General features: G+C 45.6%; 1 protein-coding gene across 1 annotated transcript; it reads left to right on the forward strand.

The window, feature by feature from the left end:
* The first annotated feature begins 237 nt into the window (after positions 1 to 237).
* On the forward strand, positions 238 to 16,841 carry EPDR1 (ependymin related 1). The gene is made up of 3 exons (XM_061367954.1): positions 238 to 532; positions 14,657 to 14,865; positions 16,541 to 16,841. The coding sequence occupies exons 1-3, from the start codon at positions 249 to 251 to the stop codon at positions 16,729 to 16,731; spliced, it is 684 nt and encodes a 227-aa protein (XP_061223938.1). The 5' UTR covers positions 238 to 248; the 3' UTR covers positions 16,732 to 16,841.
* The last annotated feature ends 305 nt before the right edge of the window (positions 16,842 to 17,146 follow it).

The following is a 17,146-nucleotide window of genomic DNA, read 5'->3' on the forward strand; positions in this document are numbered from 1 at the left end:
CACGGCGGGGCAAGCAACCCCTCCCGGGTGCACTGAGCGCGGCACGGCAGGGCCCGGGGGGGGGGTCCCGCTGCTCCGCTGCCTCCTGCTCCCCCAGCAGCCGCCGCCTGCCTGTCCCCATGGAGGTGATGCGGTTGGAGGCGATGCGGTTGGAGGCGGGCCGCTCCCGCCCCCCCCCCCGGCACAGCCCGTGCCCGCCCGCCTGCGCGCTGTGCGGGGCCGGCCGTGCGCGGAGCGGGGCGCGGAGCATGGCGCGGGCGGCGTTGGGGCTGCGGCCGGTCCCGGGGCTGGGGTTGGTGCTGGTGCTGCTGGGCGGCCTCCTGCTGCGGGGCGGCGCGGCGGCGGGGGCCGGGGCCGGGGCCGGGGCCGGGGCCGGGGCCGAGCCGTGCCAGGCGCCGCGGCAGTGGGAAGGGCGCACCGTGACCTACGAGCACGGCACGGGCCGCAACACGAGGGCCGCCGTCTCCTACGACGGCCCCAACCAGCGGCTGCGCGTCCTGGAGGAGAGGAAGGCGCTCATCCCCTGCAAGAAGTAGGTGTCCGCGCCGGGCGGGGCGGCCGGGGCCGGAGCAGCCTCCCGGGGGGACTGGGGTGATGGAGGGGGGGGCCGGCAGCGGAGGAGCCCCTCGGAGGGGCCGGCGGAGCGCGACTGGGGGGAATCGGCGGCGCCGGCGGCGGGCAGGAAGCCTGGCACCGACGTGATTTACAGCAGTGCCCGCATAGGTCTGTCTATGTATCTGTATCTGTCTACATAGCTATATCTAATCTGTATCTCTGTATCAGCTATATCCATATCTATATATATAAACTATGTCTCTAACCTGTATGCATATCTATAGATGTAATATGTAATCTATGGATCTATTATGTAATAGCTAATCTACATCTGTACCTAATAGCTAATCTATATATCTCTCTACATACTATATAATCTATAACAATATCTCTAAATAGATACCTATAATCTATATTCAATATAATTTCTAATCTATACCTAATCTTTGTATCTGAAATCAGATCTTTATATTGGTAGCCAACATCTAGATCTACATGGAATCATAGAATAGTTAGGGTTGGAAAGGACCTTAAGATCATCAAGTTCCAACCCCCCTGCCATGGGCAGGGACACCTCGCTCTAGATCATACTACCCAAGGCCTCTTCCAACCTGGCCTTTACATCTAGTATCTATTCCTATGTCAATATATATATATCTCATTATATAATGTATATCTGTGTCTCTCACTCTATGTATCCCGAGAGATTTATGATAAGCAGTGTCAGCATTTTGCCCTCAGGGATCTTCCTTTCTCCCAGTTGCTGGGTGGGGTTCCCCCCCCCACCCCATTCCTTTTATTTGTTTTAATGGAATAGGAAGTGAGTCCAAAAACAGAGCCCAAACTGTGCAGTAACGTGGGTATAATGAGGTCTGATGAAAAGATTACTCTCAAACACAGGAATTATGTCGCGGGGGGGGGTTTAGCCCAGGAGTTAGCTAATAAGGTTAGGTCACGTTTCACAAGCTCTCTGGTCGTTCTGGGTTCCTGCAGGTGGTAGGTGATCAGTGCAGGGGTCAGGATGCTGCTGTTCTCTGTGGTACACACTGCACCGGTTGCCCAGCCCTGGAGGACCTCCCTGTTCTTAAGTTATTCAGTGCTCCTCTGCTAAGGCTGTAACAAACCCATCAAAAATCACCGTGTCATTGCTGAAAGATCAGTGTAGAAACAAGCTGACCGAAGCAGGGCCTCTTTTTGCTTCAATCTGCCAAGCTCAGGCCCTGACAGCTTGGGTGGAAGAAACGATCAGCCCAGAGAGGCCTGGGTGGGTGTGAAGTTTCTGGGTACCAACCATCAGTAGCTCCCAGACCCTATGTCAGCACCTGCTGGTGTGAGGGCAGCCAGTCTGCCCATACCCCCACCTCTCCCATCTAAAAGGTGTTCAAACACGTTCCTCATTCCCAGGGGTGTGCAAACCATGCTGAAGGCCAGCCTGCAAATGCTGTATCATCCCAACTAAATGGTCTCTGCTGTTGAAGAGATCAATACTCCTTTTTGCTGCTGGCGTTTTTTCCTCACAGTGATCAATTTCTTATCAACATCACATAGTCATTGTTTTCATCTTCCCAAAGCCTCAGTCCTTCATCTGCCAGCCCCCAAACACTCTTAAAACTGTTTGAGATGCTTCATTTTCAAACAAAGTTTTCCCTCATCATGAGCTTTTTTCTTTACTCCTGTTTTCATCTAAGAGCTGTATGGTAAAGGCAACATACAGCTGTTTGCTGGTGGTTTGATAACATGAAACATAGATGCTGACACTGGCTGTGCTCAAGCTCCCCTTCTTTTACAAGTCCTAGGTTGACCTTCATGTTTGACAAGCATAAGAGTCAGGTGCAAGTCTTTTCTACCCTCTAATTTGTCATGAGCTCATTTCTTCAAGCTTATGTTTATTTTACTTGAAGCCTCTATTTTAAGATTGAATAATTATTCTGCATTTTCTGGGCCAGATTATGGCTTTTGCCAAGATCTGCTCTTTTGACAGCTTCGATCAATATTTGCTCTGGATGCAGTTCCGTCTGGGCTGGAAGGGCTGTAAGGAGGCAGGTGCACTTGAAGCATCTCTCTGTTGCCTTTTCCTGTATTAGTTTTCTGTTGTAGACAACCTCTGACCTCAGGGATCCCCGCTGATTCCAGGCTGTCCATGACTTCAGCCATCCAAAACTGGAGGGTGGTTTCATGTGCACAGCTAGTGTCTGCTAAGGGTGTGACCCAGCTTCCATTGAAGTCAACGGAAAGACTCCCATTGATTTCAGTGTGTGTTGGATCCGGTCTGGAGTTGGGATCACCACTTCTCTGCGGACACAGTGAGTCATAAACTGAAGCCTTCACAAGTCAGAAGCGAAGGGATTTATCCTGTCTGCTGAAATGAGCCTCTCCCGCTCTGCGCTTTGACATTGACAAGAAGAGGGTAAATCACGCTGAGGCAGTGACTACAAAAGCAACAAGAGAAATAGCTCTGTCCTGGTCTCCAAGGAAGTTTCAGCCTAAAATCTCACAAATGGACACATTTTGCTCCTACCAGGTGTAACTTACATGCAGTGCTCGGGGTTGGCCAGCAACCACGTTCTTATACAGAGTGCTTTCTGGAGTGGATGTTCACTGGACATAGCTCTAAGTCACTTGATGGAGGTTAATCAGGGATACAAAGAACTGCCTCTGTGGAATGGCTTTCAGGCTCATAACAGCAGGAAAAACCCTGAAACTTCCAATTTTCATTGTAGATATGTGTTTCAAATTCATGTAATTTGCAATGTGGCATTTCCGTATGTACATCAAGCCAGTGTTTTAAGTAAGCTCCTAAAACGTAACTGTAAGGTGGCTCAATTGTGGGGATGAACGCAGAGGGCAGAGCCAGTCTCCTCTTTTGGTTTTGTGTAGCCCTCAGCTGATACCAGGAGAAAAGAAAAGAAACCAAGGCTTTTATTGAGTAGATTGGGCAACTTCCCATTTGGAAGAGGTCAGAGAATCAGGGTTATTGCATGATATGAAAAGAGAGCACTTGAAAGTGTTCCCTAGAGCTCTTGAGGCAGAGCTGCGTCACGTTACCTGTTCAGCACAGGAAGCAGTTTTAATTTTTTAATTATTTAATATTATTCATTAGAATAAATATTTAATTATTTATTATAATATTTTGTTATGTTTATTATTTCTAATTCTTTATTCCTTACTACAGGGAGTCACGTCCTTTTGTGCTCTCTGTGTATTCATCCTTCCTCGCTCTTGTTCAGCCCTCTGTTGGTCTCCGTCTCAGGGCACTTCCAGAATAGGTACCAGGCATCGGAATGGTTGTGCTGTTGGGGCAGATGTGTTTCATTTGAAGGTAACATCTGCCGGTTCAGACTCGGATACGACATCACTGAAATCCTGGCACTACAGAAGGTCTAAACCAGAAGTCCCACTGACTGCCTTGTAGCCAGAACTCTGTGTCCTGCACCACCTTCCATTGCCTTGGAAGGACAGAGCAAGAAGTGTGCTTCCTGGCACTGCTGAAGCCACCCAGCAGGCATTAGCAGTCAGGTTTGAAGGTGGAAAAGGGTGAAGTGGAGAGCAGAGCAGAAATCATACATGGGTGTTTGAGACCTGGGGCTTTACTTACCAGATGCTGTGTTAATGGAGTTTAACTCTTATCTTCCATTCTGTTTTCCCAGGGGAGGCCCAGGAACAGTTTGTCCTATGATAAATGTGATGGTGGGGAGAACAAAAGTTCTGTGTGGCCAGGAAAGTCAGTAGGAGGAATAAAACTGATTTCTCTCTCCTACGAATGTGTTTGAGCAGCCACCATTTGTACAGCGTGCAGCACAATGGGATGCCTGTGTGTATGAGACTGCTAGGGTTGTTAACAATCATAACTGCAGAGCGGGAAAAAACAACCTGGAGATATCATATCAGTGCTTATTTAACACTTTTAACCTGTAGTTTCAATTGTATTTGCCAAAGACAGCACACAGTCATGGGCAGGATTAACTCCTTTGCTTGGCAGCAAAAGCTGCTAGTACAATAGAGGAGCAACAAAGCCTTGTTTATAGGAATACATCTGGTATTCCAGCAGGCTCTTTGCATGTGTCAAGCCAGGTCCCTGACTGAGGAGAAGCGGCATCTGGTCAGGTGCAGGTACAACAGCATTCATCTGGAGCAGAAATGATGGCTGTTCAAAGTAAACAGCGTGTGGGCACGCGTGTCTGACTTACCTCAACTCCTTCTGAGTTGTTTTAGGATGTGTGATTTTAAAGGAAAACCAGCAGTGTCTGACCTATTAAAATGATATCATCCAGCCGTTCTGTGGTCATTATGGTGACTCAACTGGCAAAGTACTGAGCTGCCCTGAGCGGCTGCAGATTTGTTTCCCAGCCTTGGGTTTGGGAGTGGTTTCTGCAGTTTAAGGTTTAGGGGAATGAACGATGGTCATGGGTAAAGTCTTCAGAATTGGCCAAGTTACTTGGGAACCCAAGCCCCATTTTTGAAGGTTGTGCAGTGTGTCAGACAGCTGAGAGCCTTAATTTGCAGGGAAACATGGAATTTTCAGCAGTTTCTCTAAACCTAATGTGAGTTCTTGGGATCTGAAATGCTTCATTAGCTGCTGTGTCTGTAGGTCACCTTTGAGAATCAAAGGTAGGTGCTCAAACCTCCTGCATTTACTTTCTTCCTGTAGATGCCAAGTTCTTTCAGGTGTCAGGTGCTGGGAATGCCTGTGAATTTGGAAAGCTGGCCCTGGAAGGATGCTGTGATGGATGCAGGCTGGCAGTCAAGTGCTAGGCAATAGCCTGAAGCATGCAGCAGTTGTTCTAGGGAGAGCTGTGTGGCACTGGGATACAGAGTTGTGTGATGTTAGGGTATGGAGTTGTGTGATGTTGGGGTACGGAGTTGTGTGATGTTGCGATACGGAGTTGGGGCTAAACTGGGCTGAATTGTGCTAAACTGGGCCTAATTGGGCTCAACTTGTCTGGGCTGAGCTGGAGTGGGCTGGGCTGTAAACTGGGCTGAACTGGGTTAAACTGGGCTGGGATGGTCTCGACTGGGCTAAACTGGGCTGGACAGAGCTAGCCGAAACTGTGCTGCGTTGGGCTGGGAAGGGCTAAAGTGGGCTGAAGTGCACTGGGCTGGGCTGCGTTGGGCTAAACTGGGCCGAACAGGGTAAAATTGGGCTTAACAGTGCTAAAGTGGTCTGGACAGATGTGAATTGGGCTAAAGTAGGCTGAACTGGTCTATAAAGTGTGCTGTGCTGGGCTGAAGTGGGCTAAAGTGGGCTGGACAGGGCTAAGGTGTGCTGGAGTGGTCTGAATTGGGGTAAACCCTGCTGAACTGTGCTAAATTGTTCTGGATGGGTCTGAATTGGGCTAAACTGGGCTGGACACGTCTGAATTGGGCTAAAATTGGCAGAACTGGGCTCTGTTGGTCTAAACTGGGCTGAACAGAGCTAAATTGGGCTTAACAGTGCTAAAGTGGTCTGTACAGATGTGAATTGGGCCAAACTAGGCTGAACTGGTCTAAAGTGTGCTGGGCTGGGCCAAACTGGACTGAAGTGGGCTAAGGTGTGCTGGGGGGTTGGAACTGGATGATCTTAAGGCCCTTCCCAACCCTAACTGTTCTATGGTTCTAATACCCAATAAACACCTGATGCACCACCTGCAAAAATCAGTGCAACTTCCCAGGCAGATTTCACAGGGCTTTGGGTCAGGTTCATGTGTAATCTGGGGGGAGTTCTACAGCAGATTTATGTGTCATTACAGAGCTGGACGATGGAGATGGGAAGCAGCAGCAGTTACACGAGGATCTGCTGTTACGCTGTGGCAATATGCAAATATGAGACTGGTCCCACTTTATATAATTATAGGGTCATTTGTACCTTAAACCCCAGTTACTTTCATACTTGTTATAGGAATGCCGTTTTGGCATGTACAGAATTCACATGAATTAAGAGAAGCTCACAGAAACCTCTGGCTCCCCGGCAGTGTGTGCATGACACTGGGCTCTGGGTCAGGAAAACACCCCCAAATTAGGTAGGCATAGCTGTTTGCTGAGGACTTGGGTTTGTATGTGTGTCAGATGCTAAATGGTAAAGCTATTTCTGTCATGTTTTAAGCAGCATGGGTAGTCTAAACATGTTCAATAGGTCTAGTGACCTTTTCCTGAGTAATGGAAAACTTCCAGCTGTGCCAGTGCAGTTTATGCCAGTATTATTTACAGGTCTTGCCCTCCTTGCTGCTGCTTCTTAGGACTGTCCTTGAGTGAAAAATAAATGTGTCAGGGGTTTAATACAATTAAAATGGCAATAAGTATTGTAAAAATTAGAACTGTATTCTCAGCCTTGCTTGCTTCAGCTGTGGCTTCTGTGATGGGCTAACATGACCAGGGAAAAGGCTCTGCATCAAATACACCGATGTGCACCCTAAAGCAAGTACTCCATGCTGTGAAGAGAAAGCTTTTGAGATGTATATTCATCTGTTAGCTAATTACATGTTAGCAGCCAGGCTGATGTTTAAGGTCTGCCAGTATCGTGTAATGCACCATGGGTATTGCCTGGGGAGGGCTCCTACCAGCAGTGTATGTGTGGTGGCTGCTGGAGGTCCCCCACAAAAGGCAGAGGAGCTGTGGGTTATCACTGTTGAGGGAGAGCGAAGTGCAGTGTCAGGGCTTCAGGGTGCCTTTGTTCCCAGTGAAGTGAATCTCCATCTTTCACAAAGGCTGTTTAAAAACAAGCTATACTCGGATCGTTGGATAAAGATGTTAGAAAGCTGAGGGGTACTTAACTTCCAGACTGTGTTGTCTGATTCCCCTGGCTGGCCTGACTTCCAAACTCCCTTGAAAACAGACCTGATGTGTTACATGTTTTACATTGGACAGATATCTAAAAGACCTGAATCATCCTTCTTAAGTAAATCATTGCAGATGGAAGGTGGAAACCATTACATCTTGGGTCAGTAATCTGGTACAAGTGCACATCCTCACAACTTTTTCCAGGGAATATTCCATTGTGAAAGAGAAGTTTGCTCTATCACAATAGGGACTTACTTCCCATCTGTTCCAAAGGGCACTCTGTTCCCCGGATTACTTTTCATTCAGGAATGCATACTGGAAAGCAACTGAATGGCCAAGTATATGCATCATGGGATTTACAATCTTGATAAAGAGCAATATATATCTCTTGCATTTCATGTAGTCCCTGTTCAGGGTATCTGAAGGTCCTCCTCTGTTTATACACAGGAGCTAAGAGGCGTGAGAGGCTGCAGTGCCAGGTCCTAGCTGAAAAATTGGTGTTTATTTTTCACTATCCTTTTATTCCACAGCAAGTGGCAGTATGAGGTTGTGTAAGTTTAGTTATCTGTGATTAGGGACTTCATTTTGCTGTGTCGTTCTGCTGTGTGACATAGGTATTATCCTACTGAGGCAGAGCCAAGATCCAGTTTAATATCCTTTCTCTGAGCCTGATTGAGAGAAAGGTGTGAAAACTCTGGATAAATGTGACAATTAGGATCATAGAATCATTGAGGCTGGAAAAGAGCTCACAGAGTGCCTTAATATCATTGCGCACTCAGAAGAGGATTTACACATCTCAGTTTTGAGCATCCACTCTTTCAAATGAGTTACTTACATTTTATATATATATTTTATATATATATTGTATATAGCACAAAGAGGATGAGAAATATAATAAATGATAACATACCTCTGTAATTTCTTATTATTTGTCCTTCTTATGTTTTTAGTGTATATTGAGAGGTAAGTCCTGGCCTTCCTCATTCTTTTCAGTCTCCTCTAAGCCCTGCTGTGATTTTCCAGTAACCTTTATTATTATTAACCTGCTCAGGGGGCAAGGCCTTACTGTGCTAGACTTTTATTACAAACCCAGAACAGTAAAATAAGCTTTGACTGCAAGTACATTTTGATATCCTGTGGTTCTACTCGTATATACCATATTCCCTAGGAGGTGATTCTGTGATTCCATTTAATTCACTGGAAAGCATTATGGTATTCTGGCCACATCTGCCATTGCTTAGCACACAGATGCTCTCTGTTAAGGACAGTGCATCTTTTAGCCCCTTCCAAAACATGACTCCCTTAAACACAACGCTTTATTGCTTTCCTCAGTTTCAACTTCGATTCGAATGCGTTGTTCTCAGGGGTGCGACTCGGTGGGTCAGGCTGATCATTAGGGAGCGTCACGACAGCCAGAAAGGGACAGCAATGGAAACAGTGTTCTTGCAGAAGAACTGCATTGCCTTTAGTACTTGCCAAAGTAGCTAGTATAATGGATGGGAATACAATAAGATACTGCATATTTTTATTCATTGAGTTCAAGAATTAGAGTCACAAAAGTCTGTCACCCTTCAGCTGCTGTAACTTTGACTTTCCAGCTTTCGAGTCCTGTATTTATGGTTTCCTTCCTAAATGAACTGAATAATTAACAGGACTTAAACTGCCTCATTTGGAAGCTGGTAGTGCTGGCAAGGTTCCTCCTATACCTTGCTAATTAGGTACCTGATACATAAGGCTTGGCCACCTTGGAAATAAAACCAGGCCTTTACAATCTGTGAGTGATTTAAATCAGGCTAAACCCCACTGCTTTTACACGCTCTCAGGTTACATTTACAGTCCCATGTATTCGCACAGCCCTGTATTTGTACAATATAGCATAGGCCGGCCCCGCTGCCAAGCGTGTGAGATCAGATATGGTAAATGACTGTTGTCCTTGAGGTCTGATGCACCAGAACAAAAACACAAGCCTGAAATTACCGAAAACTTCCTGGGAAAGAGGAGAGGAGTTCCCAGAAATCCATGGAGAAGCGAATGCTGCGCGGCTCTGAAATGAGCTTGCCAGAGCTTTCCAAAGGCAGATGAATGTGCTTGACCTGATGAGTGTTTATCAACTGTCTGCTTGGCAGCTTTGCTCCCTCGAAAGTGTTCTTAATCTGCAGAGCTGAGGAGAGGAGGGGTTGTAGTCATCCTTGCAGTCAAAGTTCCCATTCTCCCAGGGCATCTTTCTTCAGTAAGGAATGTGTAAAGTGGCATCAGTGTGGTGGGTGTTATCTAGAGGGTTCAGGATTACTCAAGGATGTAACGGGTGGACCTGTCCATGCTCACTAGAAGAGATCACTTGGTTGGGGTATTTTTAGTGCAGTTTCTTCTAATTAGAACTTCTTTCATGGTGTTTGAAAGTGTCTTTACAAAGGGACCTGGCAGAGGAGTAATACCACAAAGGTAGACGGATGCTTCAAGCCTTCAGTTAATCTCAAAAGAGAAAGCAAAGTTGGCTTTGGAACAATTGCATCAACCCCAACTTGATATCTTAAATAGCAAATACTGATACAAATCATACATGAAATTTTGCTTTCATTTTTCAGTTGCTTTATAATGCTTATGAGGTAATATAAGTCCTGGCTAACTCAAGTAGGAGTTTGAAGGATGCAATAGCTGCAGCTGAGAAAACTGGATCAACAGGTTAAAGCCCTAAATGCATGAAACCCCATATTGTCTTTGCAGGAAAGGAAAGTCTGCCTTACAAGAACCATTGTTCTGTTGTTTTTTGGGGCAGCAAATGTGGTTTTGTGCTTTATTAATACAATGCCTCACTCAAATGGTTCCTGATCCCTGATCCGTGCCTCTTCAATGCTACAGCAATCAAAAAAGGCATTTTAAGGCTCCGGTGCTGTAAGTTACTTGTCCAAAGCCACAGAGCAAAATGATGCTGAGCTAGATTTAGCACACAAGGAATTTCTGTTACCCACCCTCAGCCTCAGACCATTATTTTGCTTCTCTCTAGAAAATGAGCTCGTCTGATGTGCTCCAAGACACATCATGCGGGTCTTGGCGTGCCACTGCCAGCACTTCTGCTGCTCTGAGTCACTGTGAAGGCAACTGGACAGCAAGCACATCCTTCCTTCTAGGTTTGACGCTCAGGAGGAAGCCTTTGGAAGTGTGGAGGAAACCCTGGGAGCCATGTGGAGTTGATGGGCAGGCTGTGATGCTTCAGGATGGCAGCTAGGAAGGACCTCAGCATAGGGCAGGACTTGGTGGAGACTGAGTACCTGAAACAGAGCTGGCAGCATGGTCTGAAGTCTAATGACTCTTTGTCCTGACAAATGTACAAAGCAATAATTCATTGTTTTGAGTTGCATCAATAGCATGCAGAACAATAATCCCTGCAGGAGACAAGTCATTACATACATTTAATGGTACATTTATTGGTTTCCATCATTTATGAGGGTCCAAGAGTGTGACTCTGTGTTATCTGGGCTGACTCCCTGGGGGCACCTCTCACTGCTTCCCCAGATCTCAGAGGTAGGATGGTGTTTGGGTGCACACCCACTCCTCAGGGTACGTCTTCATGCAAGGGCTTTGCCTTGTGATTGTGTGGGCACGGTATTCTGCCCTTGCATTCAGTTCAGTTGGTCTCTTATTCAGAAGAGAGTGCTGAATGCAGTGTGTATCCCACCTATCTGACACGATTGCTTCCAGCAAAATCCGTGGAGTTATTTGCACAGGATATAGTCCAGTGTTAAGAAAACCTTTCAAGCATAGGAGCAAAAAACATGCCTGCGTGTTTATAGTCTGGAATTCATCCATTTTCAGGCACAGACAAAGGGAGTATTAAGGACCATGAGAGAGTCCCGTTAAGGGTATAGTGTACAAAGGGTGTGAGCCATAGGACAGGGTGGGATGGAATAGGATAGGAAAGGAAGGGAAATAATCTCAGTCAGGCAAATAGGGTAACCTGTCCAAGGAGCTTCTCCAAATCTGCTTGCAGGTGCCCAGTGAACAGGTTGAGGCCCTCTTGAAGTTCCAGTTGAAGAAGTGAGATTGTTATGACCCCAGTGTTGCAGGTGGGCTCAGGCTGCAGATGTGTTACTTCTGAAAACACAAACTGATTACAAATCATTTCCTCCGCTCTTTCTTTGCCAAGGCCTGTTTGCAGGGCTCTGTGCTTCCAGTGAAATCTGGGGCCCCTAAACCAACTGTTCTTAGGGCTTGGCTGGTAAAAGGGAAGAGAAAAGGAAATTATTTTAAAATATTTTGCTTCAGAATTGTCATTTGTGCATTCATGCACATTTTGGCATTAATTTTGGCTGGTTAGGAGTTCTCTTTCTAAAACAGCAACTTGACCATTCCCCTTTCATGCGCAGCTAAACTCGGATCCTGGGTGATCTTAGGGTTTTGTTGCTACTTCCAGGACACACACGGGAGCAGTTCGCTTTAAAACTCGGATGTGAGGTACCCCTGGGTTGAACACTGACCGTGTAAACCATGCTCATGGCTTACCCATGAGTACAGCCACACTCTGTGCAGTTCGCATCCTGTGTGTGTGCTGAGCTCATCCCAGCAGCGCATCAGTTCCTACAACTGGTGTCTCTTATGCTCAGGCCCCGAACCAAAAACGTGGGTGATGGAGCCTCTTGCTCTGCAGAATGGGCACAGAGATGGATGTGGGCCCTCCTTCACATATTCAGGCCATCTGTTGAAGTCACAGTGGCTATCCATGTGCTAGCAGTTAAATACACACGCTCATCAGATTGAAGTTTGAACTACTGTACGAGTTTCACTTGAATAAAGGTGGCACGTTCCCCTCATGCAAAGATAGCAATTCACAGGTTGCAGAATTGAGAACAGTAGGTAAATGTTCTGTGGAATGATTGATAAAGGAAAAGAAAATGTGAACAAAATGCTGTTAAAAATGCAAGTAAAACTTCTGTGCTAAAGAAGTTCTAAGTAAGGATTTAAAATGAAAAAGAAATGGAATGAAGTTTTATTCCCAGTAGTCTGCAGTGCTTCACTAACCTTGCTTCTTTGTTCTTCCACAGAATGACTGTACTATCAATCAGATATCTCAAACATGTTGATGGACTCATCCGTGAGGCATTCTGCATCCCACTTTTATGGGAGCTGCTGGGCAGCCAGCTGAACGGGAGTTGAGTCATTGCAGCCTGGCTGCAAACATAAATAAGTGTATTTTAGCATCCTTGTGAAAATGGTCTGGACTGAATGGGATATAAAAGTTAGATGTGTCCTGATATGGTCATAGGCTTGTGTTTATGTAAGGAGCCAGCTTATATATGCTGGATTCTTCCGTAGCGTATCACAGCTGTGGAGACATTGCCTTTGATGAGGAAAAGGGCAGGTGAGTTTAGGTTGGTGCAGGTCATCACAGAAGCAGGAATATTGTAAGATACAGACACAAGGACAACTTACACGGGGAATCTAATGCATGATCTTGCAGCTTGCCAGCCTCTCTGCATGTGTCCATATGGGGGAGTTCCTGGTGACTGCCTGCGTCATGGAAAGCGGGACAAGCTGTATTCCATGTTGTGCAGCATCATGCTTGAGGGGTATGGTTACCTCATGTGGGCCTGCTTGTCCCCTGCTGCAAGCTTCCTCTCTGCTCCGTTTGCCTAGTGCCATTTATTCTGCCTGTGTTTCCACACATGCTGCAGAGATGATCCCCTCAAACAGTGGTGGGGATGTCGCTCAGGTGCTTTTAACTGTGCTTTTTAGCCCTTCTCCTAGTGCAGCCTTTAGAAGCTTCTGTGCCAGTGGTGGGTGAAGCGGTTCCTGACCGATGCAATTGTGTAGCTCAGCAGTTAGAACTGTAAATTGTGTTTTGTTGTCATCCCTATTTCACGTAAATTTACATCCTCCCCAAAGCAATGTGAAGACTGCATAGAGAAGCATGCAGCACTTGGGAAAGACCACAGAGGAGGTCCCCTCTTGGGTTTTGTGCATCATCTCTTCAGTTACATGGATTGTGCAATTGTGCAGTGTTTTCCACCAGCTTCCTCCTGTCTTGCTGATGGCATGGGAATTACAGATGGAAAGAGACATATTGCAGATAGTCAAGATGAAACTGTTCAAGGGGATTAATGCCATCCCTTCCTTCTCTTTAGAGTCACTGCATAACAGTGGTCTGTAGCCAAATACTTGAGCTGAGATATCCACAGGAAGCCTCTAATAGAGGGTTCACAGGCTTTGGGGGGTTTAGAGACTGACTCCTGGCTCTCCTTTGCGAAAGGTGCAGAGCACACATGAGGGTGTTTTGAGCTGTGCTTTGAAGTACTCATCGCCTGATGTGTGATGCCAAGTGCCCTGGAGAAGTCAGGCTTCTGGTGTGTCTGTGCTGATACCAGCTGATGCTGCTATTAATTCTGATTTCAGTTTCTCTCTGTTTCTGTCACCAGTTATAAGGTAGGGACCATGCCACCACCTCTTTGTAGGTATGGAAGCAAGGGCACAGTGTTTGTGGTACACCCAATGACTGTAACTAGCAACTAGATGGAAATGTCCATGATGGCATTTATCTCTCCTCATGCAGCAGGGCTTGGGCATTTCATATTCTATAGAAGATGGTTTTTAACTCCTTATTAACTGCCCACTTTGTTGACCTCCCCTTCTGGTCTTTGAGGCTCATTGATCTCCGCACATCTCCTTACCTCTGCCTTAACTGTTTTGCTTTCTCCTTTCACTACTTCTTGAACCTGGTGGCTTCCAGAGGGAAGCTTTGCCATTGAGGAGGCAGAGCCAATCAGTTCTGCACTTGATCCATGTCCTTGCCCCACCACCGGCATGTCCATGGAGGAGCATCTGTGAGGACGGCAGATACCAGATCTAGCCATCACAGAGAAAGGCTCTACTCCAGTGACAGGGAATTGAATCTATGCAGCCTATGCAAGCAGATTTTTTTTCCAAAGGCTTATAGCTTGGCCAAATCTGGGCAACTTTTAATCAAAACTTTTCCCCTGCCAAATGTCAAGTGCTTTCTCCAAAACATGGAGGCGCAGGAGCTGTTTAATGAAACAGCTATTAAAAACCGTAACAAAACGGGCAATAATAACATGTTTTCCTCTCAGATGTTCTCAGAAAAGTTGCTCTGTTGTTCTCAGAAATGGCTGAACCGGTTCAGCCTGGTTTATTTGTTTTGGAAAGAGTCAGCTGAGGCAAGCTTTCAGCATGGGAAACTTCAGCCCAACTGGTTAGCCTTTCTCCAAGTGGCAGAGTTTAATGCAAGTGAAAATGGACTTAAACTGAGAAGTCAAAGGCAAGCTTACTTAGCAGCAATGCTCCTTGCTTAGCATAGAAGACTGTATGTATTAACTGCTTTTCCTTTTTGCTGTTTCAGATTCTTTGAGTATATATTCCTCTACAAAGATGCAGTGATGTTTCAGATTGAGCAAGTTACAAAGCTTTGCTCGAAGGTTGCTCTGACAGAGCCATGGGATCCGTATGATATTCCTGCCAATTCAACCTACGAAGATCAGTACTACATTGGGGGACCTGGAGACAAAATTATGGTACAGGAATGGTCTGACAGAAAACCAGCCAGGAAGTGTATGTATGTCCATGGGTTTGTTTCATCTGAATAACAGTCACTGTCTCTGCTACCCAGGGAAAAATAGAACTGTGTCTGACTCACCCCAACTTTCCACGTTTCTGTAATGCTTGCTGGAAGAAATAATATCTCTTGTGCACAGCATATGGCTTTATTATCAGTGTTTTTTATGAAGAGAGTGTTCTATATCTCAGCAGGATCAAATATGCCCAAGGGACTTGAGTGAATTTTAGTTCATATCATGCAGATTTTGGCATGGAGCAGCATCATTTTGCTTCTGAATCCAAAATTTATCTATAGAAGAATTGGTAGTGTAATTAGGGGCACACTCAAACTAGAGTGGGCATAATAGAAACAAAGCAGGTGTCGGTGTGTGTCTACACGCTCCTATCAAGTGTTATTGTAGAAGACATCCAATACATGGTTCTGCAGCAGTGGAACATCCTTAATATTCAGTTAAGTTCTGTTATCCACTACACTAGTAAGAAACATCAGCACTTGGCAGCTGAACACCTGCATCATAAAAGAGAGTAGCCTGAATTTTCCAAGGTACCACAGGTACCGTATTTTGGAGGCATAGCAATTTGTTAGCACATCGGCTTCAATTTCAGCTGTGGTTTACTGATGATCCACACAAAATGGCACTATTCAGCTAATGCAGTGCTTATGGTTATAGACACCTAATGGCTAGGCTGAAACTGAGCATTTAGCCTGGGGAAAAGGGTTTTTTTCTTGACTATAAATAGAAAGAATGAAGTAGAAAATGAAGGATAAGATCATTAGACCTTTGTAACTAGGTCTGTATATCCTCTGGTATTCCACAAGAGGCAAATTATCACTTACTCCAAGAATTTTGTTTTTGAGATCCAGTATTTGTTGAAACTTTTATGGAACTTAGTATCTAGACACATTCAGTTAATGATGTGCGATTTTTATCCTGTACTGTTTTGTGTCTCCAGCACTTTTCTGTATGATCATTCATACAAATAATGTCTTCAAGTTGTCACATCATCCTCCTTTCAGCTAATATGGACTCACATTCTAGAAATAGTATTTCTGTTAAACTGACAAAGGTTTCAATGGAGATATGGGCTACCTTGATTTTATCTTGATAGAAGACGTGCGAGGACAAGGAGTCTCCATTTCTGCATACTCGAAACCAAACTCACTGAGGTGAGAATGTCGTCAATAGCAGTGTAAGGTGAAATGTCCCTGTGATGGCCAAGCTGGTGGCACCAAAATTTGCCTCCTGGGGAAACAGAGCATTTGAACAGCTTTACTGGTGAAGTGAGTAAGTGCTGCCGTAAGAGTGGTGTGAGAGGTGAGAGAAATCAGAGTTTTGCAGAACTCAGTTAACCTTGGCACTAAGCAGAAGCCACGGTCCTTCAGGAGGGATCCACTTGAAAGGTGACATTCCAATACCACGATTCCATATGTGCTTGGCACCATCATGTTCAAGTTTAAGATCGTTGTGCTGTCCAGGTTATACCAGCTTTGTGGCCTTTGTTGGTGTTGCCATGCATGTGGACAGAACCATGGGCAGCTCCAGACTGTAGGATTTGCTTGAGGAGCAGCCACTTTTATGACTGACGTCAACATGACACATTAATTCATTAATCCATTCATTCATTCTTTCGTGTCATCTAACACAGTCCTGTTTCTGCTTGGTTACAGTGGAATCGTGGGTCGGCGTTTACACAGTGACGGACTGTTACCCTGTACAGGAAACCTACACGAAGAACTACAGCGTGACGACCTCCACTCGCTTCTTTGACCTACAGCTGGGCATTGCTGACCCCTCTGTGTTCACCCCTCCCAGCACCTGCCAGACAGCCCAGCTGAGGAAGATGGAAGGTGAATGCTGATGGTGAACTCAGGCTGCGAACACGTGTTAGCCAAGAGGATGGTTCATTAATAGCTCCTGACATCCAACCTTGGTTTTCAAGCTTATTGTGGCTCTTCTGGGAATTACAGGATTACATGGAACTGAGCAAAATACATAACACAAAAGTTCTCTTTCATCACGTTAATGTGTTCAGTGATGCACTTGTATAGTAGAGTGACCACTATTATTTATAGATAGTATTTATTTAAGCTGTGGCTGATTTTTCTTTTACAGAGGTTTGGTTATTCATCTCTTCAGGAAGACAAAGCGTAAGCAGACTGCAATACTGGGAACATGTAGAAGGAAGAGCTAGATTTTGTTTGTTGTTGTTACATCTGGGGATTTGAGGGAAGGTGAAATATGCTCTGGGTAAGACCTCATCCCTACCTGAAAAA

Source organism: Neopsephotus bourkii, unplaced genomic scaffold, assembly GCF_033783945.1.
Source record: "Neopsephotus bourkii isolate Nb327-2 ecotype Australia unplaced genomic scaffold, CSIRO-AGI_Nbou_v1 NB_1417, whole genome shotgun sequence".
Classification (NCBI taxonomy): Eukaryota; Metazoa; Chordata; class Aves; order Psittaciformes; family Psittacidae; genus Neopsephotus; species Neopsephotus bourkii.